The sequence below is a fragment of the Convolutriloba macropyga genome, chromosome 1 (genome assembly GCF_964194025.1).
Source record: "Convolutriloba macropyga chromosome 1, txConMacr16.3, whole genome shotgun sequence".
Classification (NCBI taxonomy): Eukaryota; Metazoa; Xenacoelomorpha; order Acoela; family Convolutidae; genus Convolutriloba; species Convolutriloba macropyga.
Genome location: NC_134468.1, coordinates 66,695,681 through 66,715,919, shown reverse-complemented (window position 1 = coordinate 66,715,919; position 20,239 = coordinate 66,695,681). Strand labels below are relative to the sequence as shown.

General features: G+C 32.8%; 1 protein-coding gene across 5 annotated transcripts in view; it reads right to left on the bottom strand.

Annotated features, from left to right (window-relative positions):
- The window catches only part of LOC142341753 (uncharacterized), a 100,114-nt gene that overhangs the window by 23,242 nt on the left and 56,633 nt on the right, over positions 1 to 20,239 (bottom strand). For all 5 annotated transcript variants that reach the window (XM_075392944.1, XM_075392953.1, XM_075392964.1 and 2 more), the window contains exon 10: positions 10,634 to 10,819. In XM_075392944.1, coding sequence (XP_075249059.1) covers positions 10,634 to 10,819 — 186 coding nt within the window. The remainder of the gene's footprint in view (positions 1 to 10,633; positions 10,820 to 20,239) is intronic.

Here is a 20,239-nt window from a genome sequence, read left to right as displayed (position 1 = left end):
GCTCCACTTCCTTTTTCGGCGTGACCAAAATCAACTCCACTTTGACTTCAAAAATCATGAAATTGTGTGAACATATCTTTAAAAAAAGACAGCGCCTCAAAACAATTCAAATTCTTTGAATTGTAAAAACATAACCGGGAGAATTCCGGAAGCGGCACGAAGCGTAAAAACTTTACAAAAAACCGAAATTGCAGCTGAAGTCATTACGTGTTGTATCAAACCATAAACTCATCCCTCCGTCTGATCCAAAAATTGGAGAAATTTAAACCACTGTCACCGAAAGAAACAAAATGCAGCAAAAATATATATTACTGAAAACGTTTGGTAACGTTAGAAAAAGTGCAACATAATTAGGATGGTCAAAACACTGATAGACTGAAAAAGTTGACAAGACTGTCAATTGCCCTCAAATAAATCATCATTCTAATCTCAAAAATATCGCGAAAGCAAACGGCAGGTAATAATAATAACTTAAGTAAAGAAATTAAGTTAAATTTTTCAAAATATAATACGCAAACTTAAGAATCAGAAAAGTACTCCAGTGATATTTCTAATCCTTGCAATTAACACAAAAACTATTGCCTTATCGTATATGTGCTAGACAATGTGACTTAATACTAATTCAAGAATTAAAATAATCCAAGAAAAGCGACAAAATAACATTCGAAGGCAAGAAACCGTTTAAGAACAATACCAAAACCAGAACAAAAAATACAATAAAAAGTGATGTGCGAGTTTTGGAAAAGGCTTGCTAGCAAAATCTCAGCACTGCCTTATGTTCAATGAAATAATTGTAAACCAATGAAATTAAGAAGATCTAAGAAAAAGCTGATATCACTCAATTCTTTAATAACTGAAAAAAAAAACAATAAAACCAATATAAATGTAGGTGCCAAGAGAGAGCTAGAATGAAACATACTAGAATGTGAAGAACATGGACACAACGTAAGGAACACCGATAACAAAGACTAATTCTTGATTTTTGAAAGTAAAAAAATCAAAGTAAAAAAAGAAGAAAAACGAAGCATTTCATTTTTCAGCATTCGAGACATAGAAGACAATGAGCCATCCGAGACAAAGATCTATCCCCTGAACGGAACAAAAAAGAAAAAGCAGAAAGCAAACACACGAAACATTGAAACATTTTGAAAAAAATTATTGTCAAAAAATATTTAAGACTGCATTTATAAAAAAATTTTTAATTGTTTTTCAAAAATTTAACGCTTAAAAATGATTTAAATTTTTATTGAAAACGAAATTAAATCCCCTCAGGTTAAAGAAAAGACTAATTTTTATAATTAAAACAAAAATACAGACAAAAAACTGAAGATAAATTGAAAAAAAACTGCAAAAATCTGATCAGCATATGTACAATTTTTTAAAAACACAATTACATCGAGGTAGAAAGAGGCTTGGAGCATATGAAAAATCAACAGGAAGTTGCCATATTAACCGATTTTCGACAAAAAGACGGCTAAAAGATCCAAAATGAAGAAATGAATAGAAAAAAAGCCAAAAATAAATTAAAAAGTAAAGAAATAGGTGCCTATTTTGAACTTGAAACGCGTTTTCAGGCTCTGCAAAGCACACTGATATTAAATTTCAAGGTTTACATTTCCAAAAAAAGCATCGAATAAAAATGATTTTCACAAAAAACCAAATAACAAGCAAAAAATTGGGCCACTTCGACCAAAAAAAACGGCTAAAAACGGTTTTCTATATGTGCCATTCCGTCAAAAACTACTTTTCAAAGTCAAAAAGCCATTCACTAAACGCAGCGCATGATCAAAAAACTTCTCTCGCTCAGAAAAAAATAGTTCACACACCAATTTTTCTCACTTTTGCTTTCAGGTCAAAACAGCGTCTGAACGAATAGTACTTCCGTTGAAAAAAAACCTTAAGAAAACCAATACTCTTCGAGTCGTAAAAACCAAGAGAAAACCAATAATAGCCCCAGCTATGGCAGCCTGGCTCCTAATAAATCAAGTGCATTTGATGAACTCTGGTCAACTGAAGACATTGCTTTTATCAATAAGGTGAAATGAAAGCCTTTTCCTCGACTAAAAAGATAATGTAAAAGTTTGTAAATTAGCCGTTAGAATGTTTCTAGATGGGGACTGTCTAGCGACCAAAATTCTGTCAAAATTCAAAAACATTTGTTTTAGTTTGTCTGCTTGTAGGCAGTTTTCTGATTTGTCCCCGCTGCACTCCTAACTGCTGCACTCCTGACTGCTTGAAATTTTTACTCTGGATATTTGAATTGAAATTATTATTATTGCAATAACACCAGAAGCTGATAAAGATAAGCCAGTAAATAATATTTAGATAAAAGATAGGTAAATACAAACTAGGAGGCTTGGTAATGTGCGTTCACAAAAAGGGTTCCGAGCCCACTCAACCACAGTTGTTGACTTAGTTGACTTAATTGTCCACCAAATGAGGAAGAGATATATAAATTTCAATAGCTAATAAAAAATCATAGGAAGATATAGCAAAATTTTCAAAATTTTTTTCAAACTGTGTATTCATATAAAAAAAGGTTTCCAACTCAAACCATTGCAAAATAATTAACGCCTAATTAGAGGGCTATTAGTACTCGCAGTTAATGAGACTAGGAGACAAGACAAAAAAATAAATCAAATAAAAACAATCTTTTATTACTACCAATACTCAATTTCAATCAATTTAAACTTTTTTGTTAGAAAAAAACTAATAACAGAGACAAAATAGCATCAAATAAATCATAACGTGAAGAGCTAACTTGCATTTCACCAGAAAAATATAAAGCATTGCTTTATTGAGAAAAAATTACAATTAGACAAAAGAAAAAAATGCCAAAATAAAAAACACGAGTATACTTTTTGAAAACAATTAGTTTCAAAGAAATGAAAACTATTAGCGATCAATTGAAATCGTTATAAGATCCCATTTGTATTTCCATGGAAAACCATTGAGAACATTGATATTCCAGAATGTCTTACGAAAACAAAAAGAACAAAGGCAGGCAAAAATTAAAGTCAGTTGTTGCAAGAAAATAGTGTCGAAGGCTTCAAAATCCTAATCTTTTCACAAAACACATTGAACATAATCAAACACCGCTTCCGACAACGCCAACATTGTGGTAGATGACTTTTATGTAATGTAAGCATTGGACAAGAGCGCAAAAAAGGAACCTGTAAGGTTTTCAAAAGTAAAGAAGTTTTCAAAAGTAAAGTTTAATTTCAATGCCGAAAAACCAGTAATTAAATTATTGAAAAGCGTTAAAGATGTTATTTAAAATCATTCATTTAAAAAAAATTGTCGCATCTTGGTTTGCTCAACGGCACAAGCTGACAGAAACACGACAAAAAAAAACAAATCTGATAAACCCAATAATAAAAAAAAACGTTTTTAATCATAAGTGATGACAACCATATACCCTACGTTGAACAAAAACACAGTAAACTGGTCAACTTGTCAAAATTTATTGAACATGCAATTACTGGTTTAAAGAAAAAGACTGAATATAGGCAAAACTTAAAATTTCACAAAATAGTTTTTACGCAAAAACTTTTGAAGCCGAAAAACTGTCAACTTTTCACTGAAATTCTAACAAATAATCCTTGAGCTTCATTTGCCCTTCAATTTGATGAACTTGACTTGCCATTAACTGTGTCGTGAATTCAAGTAATTTTGGTCTGAAAATATAAAAAAAAACAAGGAAGTCAAAAGCATTTTCAAAAATAAACAGCGCCCCATTACAATCTGAATATTGTTTGAGTTCTAAAATTCCGAATTTGTCGTAAACTAATTTTGTTATTACTTGTCGTCCAACAAAACAAATAATTGTTCCAATATATACCGAAACAGCTAAATAGACAAAAAGCCCATATAAGTAAAATGATGAAGTTTGAATAAATATCTAGTTATAATAGTGAATAACCATTTGGCATCAATTGAAATAATCACATGATTTCAATAAGAGCTGCTCAGATAACAAATAATGCCTCTGAGTCTTTAGACTCAATCTTAAACTGCAAAAACAAAAACAAGTGCTGGCAAAACTCAAGAGTTTGTTAAAAATTTACGAAAACACATTTGACACACATAAAAACAATGAGTTTTAATTATAAAGCACAAAATTTATTCTTCATATATTATTTCAACAAAAATAAGATCTCTCCATAATTTAAACTATTAAAACAAAAAGCGAGTTTTCTCTAATTGGGACAAAGTAAAATTTAAAAAAAACATTGAAAGACAGCCCAGTACAATTTTCGTTTCGTAAATTAATGGTGACAACAAAATGGCCTTGCTATCACTGAGATTCAAAAAATATGTCATTTCTTCAGATAATCGTGCTTTAAACATTTGGGCAAAAGATATTTTAATATCTCAAGAAGTAAATGTTGCATTTTTGATGGAAACCGATATAAATTAACGAAAGGCCGACAAATTGTTAGTTCGGGGACAATTTCACGAGAATCGGAGGTAAAAATAGTCCTCATCATTGTAGATGATTATTCTGTCAGCAAATACAAGGTCTAAAATTACGGTAAATTTGGACAAAGGGGCTAAAGAAGAAGATTTCGTGTCATGTTTCTTGAAATGTATGCTAACTATTTAAAATTTTAGCTAAAAGTATGGGTTCAAAGAATTTAGCGGCTTTTACCTTTACGATTAAAAGGAATGAGACCATCGTCAAGAAACATATTTTATTTTTAGCAAAATGGATTGAAATTTTCAAACAGATTGCAAAAATCGAGGACAAAACCGAAAAAGTGAGTCTAACGTTTAAAAAAGTTTGAACCTCTGTAACTCATTACCTGTTCTCCATTGTTTTTCTACGCTTGAGAAACTTTCTGATGATACCATTAACAACTTTGTACAAAAAAATACCGATCGGCGAAAACTGACTGGACAAAAGATCCTAGTTAATTATATAGTTCCACACTCACAAAGGTGAGTCATAACAATTACACGACAGATTGCCAGTGGAAATTTTTCTCGTTAACTTGATTCTTAATTTATCAGTTTTCCCTGGTCATGCCAACTTCGCAATTTGCAACTCAATTCAAAAATTTTTTGGCAGTAAAAAACATCTGATCTCTACAACGGTTTTTATTAATTTGTTGTATTCAGAACTATACTATCATACGGCACTTTGTCTAAATCTACTCTCTTAGAACATTCCCGATTTGATTGACCTTATCTAACCAAAACGTAATCCCTATCTATTAAAAAAATCAAGAAAAATGGCAACAATGACATTTGAATACGAGTTAGGAATCGACAGAAATAATCACATGGTCTCATTAAGAGCTGCTGAGATAACAAATAATGCCTTTGAATCTTTAGACTCAATCCTAAAACTGCAAAAACAAAACAATGCTGGCAAAACTCTAGAGTTTGTTAAAAGTTTACGAAAGCACAATATGGGCACACGAAAACCATGAGTTTTACTCATAAAGCACAAAATTTATTCTTTAGATATCATTTCAACAAAAAAAGTCCTCTCCCTAACTTAAACTCAAAATATGAAAAGCGACTTGCCTCTAATTGGGACTCAGCAAAGTTCAAACAAATAACATTATAAAACCGACAGTGTTATTGAAAGAGAATCAAGTACAGTACAGTCAAGCAGGACCTGCTATCACCGCATTTTCAAAAAAATTTTATTGTTTCAGATAATTGGGCAATAAACAATTTGGCGAAAGAAATTCTAAAATGTCAAAAAATAATTGACGCATTTTTGATAGAAACCGATACAAATTAGCGAAAGGCAGACAAATTGTTAGTTCGAGAACAATTTCGAGGGAACCAGATGTAAAAATAGTCCTCATCATTGTAGATGATTATTCTGTTAGAAAATACAATGTCGAAACTTACGGTAAATTTGGACATAGTGGGCTAAAGACGCAAATTTGGTGTCACTTTTCATGAAATGTATGCTAACTATTTAAAAATTATTCACCTTCTTAGCTAAAATTAGAAGCTTATATCTTCATAATTAAAACGAATGAAACTATGGTCAAGAAATTTTTTATATATTCAACAAAATAGATTGAAACTTTCAAAAAAGATTGGAAAAATTGGGAACAAAACCAAGGAAGTGACTCTAACGTTCAAAAATATTGAACCTCTGTATCTCATTAACTGTTTTCTATCGTTTTTCTACGCTTGAGAAGCTTTCTGGTGAAACCATTCCCAACTTTGTACAAAAAAAATACAGATCGGCGAAAACTGACTGAACAAAAGATCCTAGTTAATTATATAGTTCCACACTCACAAAGGTGAGTCAGAACAATTAGAAGACAGATTGTCATCGATTTTTTTCTCGTTAACTTGATTCTTAATTTATCAGTTTTCCCTGGTCAGGCCAATTTCCCGCCCTGGACTCAATTAAAATCTTTTTTGGCAGTAAGAATTTTCTGATCTCTACAACGGCTTTTATTAAATTGTAATGCTCAGTGCTATACTATCAGACGGCACTATGTCTAATTCCACTCTCTAAAAAGGTTCTCGATCAGTTGGACCTTATCTGACCAAAAAATAATCCCTATCTATTAAAAAATCAAGCAAAATGGCAACAATGACATTTGAATACGAGTTGTTTCTATCTACCAAATACGAGGCTTTTGTATTTTTAGACACATTTCACTATAGATTTTATTATATGTCTGCCAGTCTTTTCCGTCCATATTCTTTATCATCTTCGTATTTTTTAGCGAACCATAAAAACTGCGAAACAGAACTCCATTAAAATGTTTTTCCAAAAACCTTCGAAAAAAATATGCAATTACTGGGTTAAAGAAAAAGACTACAAAATAACACTAAATAATTAACATTTAAATTTTCACAAAAAATTTTTTTATGCAGAACCTTTTAAAACCAAAAAAATGACAAACTTTTCACTGAAATTCTTACGAACGTTCATTGAGCTTTATTTGCTTCTGAATTTGATGAACTTGATCTGCCAATAATTATCTGCCTGTTGGACCTGATCTAATTTTCCCTGCTCAGGCAAAAGCTTTTTCAAAAAATAACAGCACCCTAATACAATCAATCTGAATAATGTTTGAATTCCCAAATTCCAAATTCGAAAAAAATCTTTTTTTATTACTTGTCGTGCAACAAAACAAATAATTAATCCAAAAAATACAGAAGCAGCTAATTAATCGAAAAATGCCACTATAAAAAAAGACGAAGTTTGAATAATTATCCAGTTTTAGTAGTGATTAAACCTTAGGATTCAATTGAAAAAATTACATAGTCCCATTGAAAGCTTCTCAGATAACAAATAAATATAATGAATCTTCAGACTCAATCTTAAAACTGCAAAATTAAAAACAAGTGCTGGCAAAACTCAAGAGTTTATTAAAGGTTTACGAAAACACATTTAGGGCACATAAAAACCATGAGTTTTACTTATAAAGCAGAAAATTTATTCTTCATATATCATTTCAACTATAATAGGACCTCTCCATAAATTAAACTCACAAAATAAAAAGCGACTTTTCTCTAATTGGGACAAAGCAAAATTCAAAAAAAAAATGTTATAAAACCGACAGAGTCATTGAAAGACCATCCAATACAGTTATCGTGTCATAAATGGTGACAACAGAAGTTGCCCTGCTATCGCTGTGGCTCTTACAGAAATTGTCATTTTCTCAGGTAATCGGGCAATAACAATTTTGGCCAAGGAAATTTTTATATATCAAAAAATAAATGATGCATTTTTGATAGAAACCGATACAAATAAGTGAAAGGTAGACAAATTGTTAGTTCGAGAACAATTTCATGGGAACCGGAGGTAAAAATAGTATTAATCATTGTAGATGATTTTTCTGTCAGCTTATTCGATGTCTAAACTTACGCTAAATTTGGACGAAAGCGGCTAAATAAGCCAATTTTATGTCACTTTTCATGAAATGTATCCTAACTAATAAAAATTTATTCACAATATTAGCTAAAAACATGGGTTAAAGGAATTTAGCAGCTATTATCTCTACAATTAAAACGAATGAGACAATCGTCAAGAAATTTATTATATATTTAGCAAAATGTATTGAATTTTTCAAACAGATTGCAATAACTGTGAACAAAACCAATGAAATGAGTCTAACGTTCAATTACTATTAAACTTTCGTTAAATGCTTTCTCTTGTTTTTCTACGCTTGGGAAGCTTTCTGGTGATACAATTCACAACTCTGTTCAAAAAACATACAGATCGCGAAAATTGACTGAACAAAAAACTCCTAGTTAGTTAAATGGTTCCTCACTCACAAAAGTAAGTCAGAGCAATTAGAAGACAGATTTCCAGCGGGAAACTATCTCGTCAACTTGATTCTTAATTCATCAATTTTCCCTGCTCAGGCCAACTTTGCAATTTGCGACTCAATTAAAAATTTTTTTGGCAGTAAAAAACTTCTGATCTCTACAACGGTTTTCAACAATTTGCAATGTTCAGTGCTATACTATCATAAGGCACTATATCTAAATCCACTTTCTAAAAAGGTTCCCGATCTGTTGGACCTGATCTAACCAAAGCGTAATCCCTATCTAATTTTAAATCAAGCAAAATGGCAACAATGACATTTGAATACGAGTTGTTTCTATCTACCAAATATGAGGCTTTTGTATTATCAGACACATTTCACTATAGTTTTTATTATATGTCTCCCGCTCATTTCCACCCATATTGTTTATCATCTTAGTATTTATTTTGCGAACCATAAAAATTGCGAACCATAACCCCATTAAGATTTTTTCCAAAAACCTTTGAATAAAACATCTTTACTCTTCAACCAAAAAATTTTTTTATTATGGCAGCTAAACAGCCAAACCAATTTCCGACGAAGTCAAATCCGATTAAACTTAGAAACAAACTGAAGCTGATTTCTACCTGTGATCATAGTCCCTTTTTCCTGTATATACTAGTAAAGTTTTCAAAAACTTTCAATAGTAAAGTTTTCAATAATAAGTTCTCCCCAAAATTGAACCCAATCACTCTCAAATTCGAATGTATCAAATGAAGTATTGCAGTGTGATTTCCAATCCTCATATATGTGTCTCTCAAAAAGTTTTTTCCTTCATTTAGAATTCAAAGTGAATCAAACCAGGTTCGTTACTAATCCACGATTTAGTATTGTAAACTTCTCTGAAAAAAAGAGCAATTTTTGGCAATACATGATTTTTGATTTCTCCTATCGCGTCTTTTGTTTATTCGAAATTTTGGCATTTAAAAAGTGCTACATACCAGCCCTCCCCCATTAGATTTTTAAAGTTTTCTCGTAAGTCGAGGTCTAGCCAAGGAAAGCAATTAGAACACTTTAGTTATGCGATGTTAAATCTTGGCAACCATCTTTAAATGCCTATCTACTACGGTCATAATACCAATGCTTTAGCAAAAATATTAGAAAACACGCCAAAATGGCCATATTTACAATTAAGGACAAAAGCAAAAATAACTGCGCAGTAAAAATAGTCTATCTCAATTTTTCGCATTGATGAGTAGTAAATAAATAAAAAGAAATTAAAAATTTTTCAGAAAATGGAGAACGGTTTCCTCATTTCTTCTCAAATTTGAGCGAACTTCACAGAAAAGCACAATCTTCAGCGTTTTTTGTGGTTTAAAAATTTGTTGAACTACTTCATTTTTAACTACCAGTCGCTGGACTGCTTGTTTTTTTAAAGGGCTGTGTTGTTTGTTATTTAGATAGTCACCTGTTTTCATTCTATGAGATATAGACAATGCAGAGGATGTAAACGAGTTATGTAACGCATGCTTACAGAATGGATTTCTAGAACTTAAATTCTCAATTCCTTATAGTTCTCTCAGTTCTAACAACTGTATTTTGTTCTGTATCGAACTTTCCGGTGAATAAAGATTTACTAAAAATTTTAAATTGTCAGAAAAATATTTGAAAAAATTGAGTTGAGAGAAAATTCTTTCAAATGTCATCTTGGTAGCACAATTTGTTTAAGAGTATTTTATCAAATGTGTTGTTATTTGCGCTTCCGGCAAACTTTGCTATAAATATTTTGAGTCTGTAAGCATATTTGTCTTCAAAAACCATTTTGAGTGAAGCAAAAACCTTGTGAAGCAAAAACAATTTTGAGAAGCAAAAACCGTGTTACCTTTGGTAACACGCTTAGTTTATAACGTATTGAATGGATTATTAGCTGTCTCCTCCATTGGTGCTCATCGTTCCATAAGTGATTTATGCCCGAATGATACTCCCTACTCGTACCTACGAGCTTCATTGTTATCATACAAAAGCATATATGATTTCACAGTATTCATACTTTGCTCATACATGATTCCAAGCAATCATACATCGGTCAATATATATATATATATATATATATATATATATATATATATATATATATATATATATATATATATATATATATATAATGTATCGTTAATCGTACATGTTTCTAATGAATCGGCCCTAGCAATCGTATGAAAAGAAAACGCACTATCTTTGCAAAAATATAAGATCTTTCAATGATACTAAGTGGAATTTTGGGGACATAACCATAAGGTAGAAAAAATTGTTCCAGAAAGGAATTTAAAAAAAACAGGGATTCTTGTTGAATCTTGCTTCCTCAATTTTTGATGGCGGAAAATGTCAGATTATCTTACTTCCGCCACCTACGGCTCCGGCGGATCCAGCTCCTGCTGATCCAGCTGCTCCACCCATTGATCCACCCGCAGCTGAGCCACCACTTCCTCTCAGAGCACTCCCTCCGCCTGAGGCACCCATCGATCCTGTTCCAGAGAGACCCACACCCGAGGCTCCTGCTCCAGACGCCCCAACTCCGGAAGCTCCTGAAAGAACTAAAATGAAAATAACCCATCAAAGTGATACAGAATGGGCCTTTTGAGTTCTTCAGAAATTTTCTGAGATTTTATGACAAGATTTTGTCCCGCCGATTGTTGGATAACAGTTTGTTGATTAATTTCCGGCAGTTGAAGCTACACCGAAGTGCGTTAGCGTTTTGTAAATGTGGCTATGATAAAATAACTAAATCGTCTGTGAGTTATTTGATGTACTTTATCGTGATTTGCAATTGATGACATATAAATAATGCTAAGATTGGCTTCAACCCAAATGCTTTTAATTTTTTTTTCATTTTTTCATATGAAAGTCCTCCATGACTGAAGTTTATCCAAGACCAACATAAACGATTGCGTTAAACAGTGAAATATTGCCAATAAAACGTTGGTACGCACCAAACGTTGGTACGCACCACGCAACAAACGTTGGTACGCACCATATAAATTGGTACGCACCATATAAAGACTAAAGACTTTTGAGGTAGGTAACTCTATATCCCGGGTCGAGGTTTTAGGTTGAATTTTCGTAAGAAATGCGGTGAATGCGGTGAATTTTCGTAAGAAATGCGGTGATTGCGGTGAATGCGGTGAAAAAAAATAATTCACCGCTTTTCACCGCATTTCTTACGAAAATTCACCACCAAATTCACCGCATTTCTTACGAAAATTCACCGCATAGACTATTATGGCAAATTGATGTAAGAAATGCGGTGAATGCGGTGAATGCGGTGAAAAAAAATAATTCACCGCTATTCGACCCCAGGTCTAGGTGTCAACGCTAAAAAGCGTTAAATTATGTGAAATTTTGTTGTGGGCTGAAGTATCCATATTGTTTACAATAAAATCAGTTGGATGCAGATGAAACTGGAAAGTGTTGAAAGCAGACAAAAGTAGTGAGAATATCAAAAAATTTCATTTTTAAACCATTTTTTCTATATGATGGAGCAAATTATCGACCCCCAAACCTAAGTTTTTTTCAACTCTTGCTGTAATATACTTTCAAATGATTATTGCAAATTTTCAAAAAAAAAATAGTTGGATGCAATTGAAACTGGAAAGTGTTGAAGGCAGACTAAAGTAGTGAGAATATCAAAAAATTTCATTTTTAAACCATTTTTTCTATATGATTGAGCAAATTATCGACCCCCCCAACCTAGGTTTTCGAACTCTTGTAGTAATCTACCTTAAAAGTATACTTGCAATTTTTCAAAAAAATCATTTGCATGCAAGTGAAACTTGAAAGATTTGAAAGCAAACAAAAGTAGTGAAAATAACAAAAAAATATATTTTTAAACAATTTTTTTTTCTATATGATGGAGCAAATAATTGACCCCCCCACCTAAATTTTTGAACTCTTGCTGTAATTTCAATATATTTTTGCAATTTTTCAGAAAAATCAGTTGCATGCACGTGAAACTGGAAAGATTTGGAAGCAAACAAAAGTAGTGAAAATAACAAAAAAATATTTTTAAACCATTTTTTCTATATGATGGAGCAAATTATCGAACCCAACATAAATTTTTGAACTCTTGCTGTAATCTACTTTCAAATGATTATTGCAAGTTTTCAAAAAAGTAGTTGGATGCAGATAAAACTGGAAAATGTTGAGAGCAGACAACAGAAGTGAGATTATCAAAAAATTTTATTTTCAAACCATTTTTTCTGTATGATTGAGCAAATTATCGACCCTCCAACCTAGATTTTCGAAATCTTGTAATAACTTACTTTAAAAGTATACTTGCTATTTTCCAAAAAAATCACTTGGATACAAATAAAACTGGAAAGTGTTGAAAGAAGACAACAGTAGTGAGAATATCAAAAAATTTTTTTTTCAAACCATTTTTTCTATATGATGGAGCAAAAAATCGACCCCCCAACCTAAATTATTGAACTCTCGCTGTAACCTACTTTCAAATTATACTTGCAATTTTATCAAAAGATCAGTTGAATGCAAGTGAAACTGGAATTTTCAAAGCACTGTCGAATTAGGCGGAGAAAATGACGATGTTTTAAAAAAACATTCGTTTATAACTTTTTGAAAAAGACATGATAGAAGGTATATGATAGCTCATATTGTTGCTTAAGTAACATGTTTTTTTAGTTTATATGAAAATTCCAATATGCTGATTTTTATACAAAATTTTCAACTAACTGTCGAGTTAGGTGATCAATTTGTCGGACTTCATGAAAAACGTTTGTATATAACGTCTTGAAGAAAACGGGATAAAAAAGATATGATAGTGCATTTTGCTGCACTAAAAACGTACTGTTTAAATACATGTAGAAATAAAGGCCAATATGATGATTTCTATACGAAATTTTTAAAGAACTGTCGAGTTAAGTGTGTTAAACTTCGGTTTTCATGAAAAACGTTTGTTTATAACTTTTTGAAGAAAACGGGATAGAAAGTGTATGATAGCCCGTTTTGTTGATCTGATAACGTACTTTTTCAATTCAAGTAGAAATAAATGCCAATTTGCTTATTTTTATACAAAACTTTCAATTTTTCAATCAACTGTCAAGTTAGGTGGTCAATTTGTCGGACTTCATAAAAAACGTTTGTTTATAACTTTTTGAAGAAAAAGAGATAGAAAAAGTATGACAGCTCGTTTTGTTGCTCTTATAGCTTTCTGTTAGAATTCATGTAGAAATAATTGCCAATGTTCTTATTTTTAAACAAAATTTTCAATCAACTGTCGAGTTAGGTGATCAAGTTGTCTGACTTCATGAAAAACGTTTGTATATAACGTCTTGAAGAAAACGGGATAAAAAAGGTATGATAGTGCATTTTGCTGCACTAAAAACGTACTGATTAAATACATGTAGAAATAAAGTCCAAAATGATGGTTTCATTACGAAATTTTTAAAGAACTGACGAGTTATGTGAACAAAATTTCGGACTTTATGAAAAACGTTTGTTTATAACTTTTAGAAAAAAACAAGATAGAAAGTGTATGATAGCGCATTTTGTTGCTCTGATAACGTAATTTTTGAATACATGTAGGAATAAATGCCAATATGCTTATTTTTATACAAAAATTTCAATCAACTGTCGAGTTAGGTGATCAATAAGTCGGACTTAATGAAAACCGATTGCTTATAACTTTTTGAAGAAAACGAGATAGAAGATGTATGATAGCGCATTTTGTTGCACTAATGATGTACTCTTTGAATTCAGGTAGAGACAAATGCCAATAAGCTGATTTTAATACAAAATTTTCAAATAACTCTCGCCTTAAAGGAAAAAACTGTCGAACTTCATGAAAGTCATTTCCTTATAACTTTTTGAAAAAGACGATTTAGGAAGCGTATGATAGCTCATTTTAATGTGGTGATATTGTACTTTTTGAATTTTTATAGAAATATTATCACTTTTGTTAATTTACATCCAAATTTTCCAAAAAACTGTCGGTTTAGGCGTAAAAATTTGCCATTTTTGTCAAACTTCGACTAAATTCGAACAATTAAAAGTACAAAACATACAAGTTTTTGGTATCAAAATAAACTAGAACTCACGCTTCCAACGGCAATATAAGTATATTTTCAAAGCATTGCCAAACAAGAGAATGCGAGGGCAATGTAGAGCCCGAAATCAGGGTCGATTTTCGCAAAATTTTCGAATTTTCAAAGTTGTTTGGTTTAATAACTTTTCTCTTAGTAATCCATTTTTTACGTATGTTATATCATTTTCTTGCTCATTTTATCCTCTTTACGAATATATAAGTGTTGAAAACTTTCGGTTTTATTTAATTGCCTAATTTTTCGATTTTCCAAATTTCGCTGAAAATAAGCCAATTCCGGCCAAAATCTCAAAAATCGAGTTTTGATTCCTTTGATTTTTTAACTTTTTTTAACGCCAGTTTGATGCCCCAGTTCATGTTGATTCCAAAACATATTCATTTTTTAAATTTGGTTCAGTAGTTTTCGAGATATAAGCCTTTTTCGGACGCATACCAGCCCCCGGGGCCCGTTCTATCTCCCACCCCTCCTTTCCATCTCGCAAGTGCACTCGCAAATCTTTTTTTTAAATATTTTCATATAGCTGGTACACTATTACCGCTATAGAGCTTCTCGAATATATTATTTTTATCGCTCTGATAATTTTACTTCATAGTTATAGCGGCTAACCTAGATGAGAAAGTGAAACTTTCGAATGGCAACGCCTGCTGTCACCTGACATGCTCATTCGTGTGCTGTCACGTCAAGTGACAGCAGGCAAACTGCCAGCGTGCCTGCTTGCTGTCCGCGAGGTAAGCATGTATAAATTTGAATGTGAAACCAAACAATATGTTTCAAAAGTTCCCGCGAGAACGAAATAGAGAAAGAAGGTGTGCTGGATCCGAATTCAGTATACTATAGAAGTGATATCCATAGATCCCATATGTAGTAGCAGCAGTAGTAGTAGTAGTAGTAGTAGTAGTAGTAGTAGTAGTAGTAGTAGTAGTAGTAGTAGTAGTAGTAGTAGTAGTAGTAGTAGTAGTAGTAGTAGTAGTAGTAGTAGTAGTTGTAGTAGTAGAAGGAGAGTCGGAGAGTCTTTAGGGTTGGAGCGGAGACCCACGGGAGATACCATATGGTAACTACAGTGGAAATACAGTGGGGGGGGTTTATATGAAAGAGTTATATCGTTGAAAAGCTCTAATCGAGGCGGTTTCGATAGGATATATGTCAGTACCCATACTAATAACTTTACTATTATACTATTGGTTGGTCCCTGGTGTTTTGTTAAAGAGTTTTGATATTTTTAAATGCAATTTCAGATAAGACTGTTGCCTTTTCGTTGTTGAAGGCTTATTATTGAAGAGCTTCAGAAGATCATCATATAGAACCCCGTGCCAGCTCGAGGCCCAGATGTTCGAGACCCTTATGGATAGAAGATAGAAGATAGAAGATAGAAGATAGCTTATGGATAGAATTTGTTGTTAGAAGATCAGTTTTTGGATGGTTGTTTTTTAGCCAAACCTGAGAGTATTGGCTTTCGTACAAGATGTTTTAGAGTGCGAGTACGATGTTTCGATCTTTTCCGTTTGTGCCCCCCAGCTTAGTGGGTGCATACTGTTTGCACCCCCAAACGCACGTAGCATTTTACTAATTAATGGCTTGTACAGATAGTATCACTCGGGAGTATAACCAACCTATTTGGGGCCCAAACGGTAAATATCCTGTTAATTTATACATGAAATATGTGTATTCTTAATGTTTATGATGTTATGATATCATATATATTACTGTCTCTTCTAGCTGCGTCCAGTTTTTTTGGGGGAACATGCATGTATTGTTTTCCGCCGTCGGAAAGCTTAGAGATCATTTGTTTTTCAAGCTTTGCAGGGACTTAAGTCACTAGACAGCCGAAAAACAAATGATCTCGAAACCCCTGGTATTAATAATCTATTAACAATAAGTCGGGTCAAGAAATTATTCAAATCGCATTATGCCTAGAGTATAAAACAGAAAGAATTTTTGCTATAGCTTGTCTAGGAAAAAAGTTAGCGTTTCATACGGAAATTTGCGATTTTTTCGAATAAATAATTTCAAAAATAGGTCTTTTTCATCGGGTCAAGGAGTTGTCCAAATCGAACCAAACTCAGTATGGAGTATCCCATGGGCACCTAGAGTGTAAAACAAAAAGAATTTTTGGTATAGCTTGCCTAGAAAAAAAGTTCGTATTTCAATCGGAAATTTCGACTTTTTCGCTTATTCTATTTTCAAAAATATAGAAATTTCGTCGGGTCAAGGAGTTGTCCAAATCGAACCAAACTCAGTATGGAGTATCCCATGGGTACCTAGATTGTAAAATAAAAAGAATTTTTGCTATAGCTTGTCTAGGAAAAAAGTTAGCTTTTCATACGGAAATTTGCGATTTTTTCGAATAAATAATTTCAAAAATAGGTCTTTTTCATCGGGTCAAGGAGTTGTCCAAATCGAACCAAACTCGGTATGGAGTATCCCATGGGTACCTAGAGTGTATAACAAAAAGAATTTTTGGTATAGCTTGCCTAGAAAAAAAGTTCGTATTTCAATCGGAAATTTCGACTTTTTCGCTTATTCTATTTTCAAAAATATAGAAATTTCGTCGGGTCAAGGAGTTGTCCAAATTGAACCAAACTTGGTATGGAGTATCCCATGGGTACCTAGAGTGTAAAACAAAAAGAATTTTTGGTATAGCTTGCCTAGAAAAAAGTTCGTATTTCAATCGGAAATTTCGACTTTTTCGCTTATTCTATTTTCAAAAATATAGAAATTTCGTCGGGTCAAGGAGTTGTCCAAATCAAACCAAACTCGGTATGGAGTATCCCATGGGTACCTAGAGTGTAAAACAAAAAAAATTTTTGGTATAGCTTGCCTAGAAAAAAAGTTCGTATTTCAATCGGAAATTTCGACTTTTCGCTTATTCTATTTTCAAAAATATAGAAATTTCGTCGGGTCAAGGTCGGGACAAAATAGCCCGTTTTGTTGCTCTGATAACGTACTTTTTCAATTCAAGTAGAAATAAATGCCAATTTGTTTATTTTTATACAAAACTTTCAATTTTTCAATCAACTGTCAAGTTAGGTGGTCAATTTGTCGGACTTCATAAAAAACGTTTGTTTATAACTTTTTGAAGAAAAAGAGATAGAAAAAGTATGACAGCTCGTTTTGTTGCTCTTATAGCTTTCTGTTAGAATTCATGTAGAAATAATTGCCAATGTTCTTATTTTTAAACAAAATTTTCAATCAACTGTCGAGTTAGGTGATCAAGTTGTCTGACTTCATGAAAAACGTTTGTATATAACGTCTTGAAGAAAACGGGATAAAAAAGGTATGATAGTGCATTTTGCTGCACTAAAAACGTACTGTTTAAATACATGTAGAAATAAAGTCCAAAATGATGGTTTCATTACGAAATTTTTAAAGAACTGACGAGTTATGTGAACAAAATTTCGGACTTTATGAAAAACGTTTGTTTATAACTTTTAGAAAAAAACAAGATAGAAAGTGTATGATAGCGCATTTTGTTGCTCTGATAACGTACTTTTTGAATACAGGTAGGAATAAATGCCAATATGCTTATTTTTATACAAAAATTTCAATCAACTGTCGAGTTAGGTGATCAATAAGTCGGACTTCATGAAAACCGATTGCTTATAACTTTTTGAAGAAAACGAGATAGAAGATGTATGATAGCGCATTTTGTTGCACTAATGATGTACTCTTTGAATTCAGGTAGAGACAAATGCCAATAGGCTGATTTTAATACAAAATTTTCAAACAACTCTCGCCTTAAAGGAAAAAACTCTCGAACTTCATGAAAGTCATTTCCTTATAACTTTTTGAAAAAGACGATTTAGGAAGCGTATGATAGCTCATTTTAATGTGGTGATATTGTACTTTTTGAATTTTTATAGAAATATTATCACTTTTGTTAATTTACATCCAAATTTTCCAAAAAACTGTCGGTTTAGGGGTAAAAATTTGCCATTTTTGTTAAACTTCGACTAAATTCGACCAATTAAAAGTACAAAACATACAAGTTTTTGGTATCAAAATAAACTAGAACTCACGCTTCCAACGGCAATATAAATATATTTTCAAAGCATTGCCAAACAAGAGAATGCGAGGGCAATGTAGAGCCCGAAATCAGGGTCGATTTTCGCAAAAGTTTCGAATTTTCAAAGTTGTTTGGTTTAATAACTTTTCTCTTAGTAATCCATTTTTTACGTATGTTATATCATTTTCTTGCTCATTTTATCCTCTTTACGAATATATAAGTGTTGAAAACTTTCGGTTTTATTTCATTGCCTAATTTTTCGATTTTCCAAATTTCGCTGAAAATAAGCCAATTCCGGCCAAAATCTCAAAAATCGAATTTTGATTCCTTTAATTTTTTAACTTTTTTTAACGCCAGTTTGATGCCCCAGTTCATGCTGATTCCAAAACATATTCATTTTTTAAATTTGGTTCAGTAGTTTTCGAGATATAAGCCTTTTTCGGACGCATACCAGCCCCCGGGGCCCGTTCTATCTCCCACCCCTCCTTTCCATCTCGCAAGTGCACTCGCAAATCTTTTTTTTAAATATTTTCATATAGCTGGTACACTATTACCGCTATAGAGCTTCTCGAATATATTATTTTTATCGCTCTGATAATTTTACTTCATAGTTATAGCGGCTAACCTAGATGAGAAAGTGAAACTTTCGAATGGCAACGCCTGCTGTCACCTGACATGCTCATTCGTGTGCTGTCACGTCAAGTGACAGCAGGCAAACTGCCAGCGTGCCTGCTTGCTGTCCGCGAGGTAAGCATGTATAAATTTGAATGTGAAACCAAATAGAATGTTTCAAAAGTTCCCGCGAGAAGGAAATAGAGAAAGAATGTGTGCTGGATCCGAATTCAGTATACTATAGAAGTGATATCCATAGATCCCATATGTAGTAGCAGTAGTAGTAGTAGTAGTAGTAGTAGTAGTAGTAGTAGTAGTAGTAGTAGTAGTAGTAGTAGTAGTAGTAGTAGTAGTAGTAGTAGTAGTAGTAGTAGTAGTAGTAGTTGTAGTAGTAGAAGGAGAGTCGGAGAGTCTTTAGGGTTGGAGCGGAGACCCACGGGAGATACCATATGGTAACTACAGTGGAAAAACAGTGGGGGGGGGGGTATATATGAAAGAGTTATATCGTTGAAAAGCTCTAATCGAGGCGGTTTCGATAGGATATATGTCAGTACCCATTATAATAACTTTACTATTATACTATTGGTTGGTCCCTGGTGTTTTGTTAAAGAGTTTTGATATTTTTAAATGCAATTTCAGATAAGACTGTTGCCTTTTCGTTGTTGAAGGCTTATTATTGAAGAGCTTCAGAAGATCATCATATAGAACCCCGTGCCAGCTCGAGGCCCAGATGTTCGAGACCCTTATGGATAGAAGATAGAAGATAGAAGATAGAAGATAGCTTATGGATAGAATTTGTTGTTAGAAGATCAGTTTTTGGATGGTTGTTTTTTAGCCAAACCTGAGGGTATTGGCTTTCGTACATGATGTTTTAGAGTGCGAGTACGATGTTTGGATCTTTTCCGTTTGTGCCCCCCAGCTTAGTGGGTGCATACTGTTTGCACCCCCAAACGCACGTAGCATTTTACTAATTAATGGCTTGTACAGATAGTATCACTCGGGAGTATAACCAACCTATTTGGGGCCCAAACGGTAAAGATCCTGTTAATTTATACATGAAATATGTGTATTCTTGATGTTTATGATGTTATGATATTATATATATTACTGTCTTTTCTAGCTGCGTCCAGTTTTTTTGGGGGAACATGCATGTATTGTTTTCCGCCGTCGGAAAGCTTAGAGATCATTTGTTTTTCAAGCTTTGCAGGGACTTAAGTCACTAGACAGCCGAAAAACAAATGATCTCGAAACCCCTGGTATTAATAATCTATTAA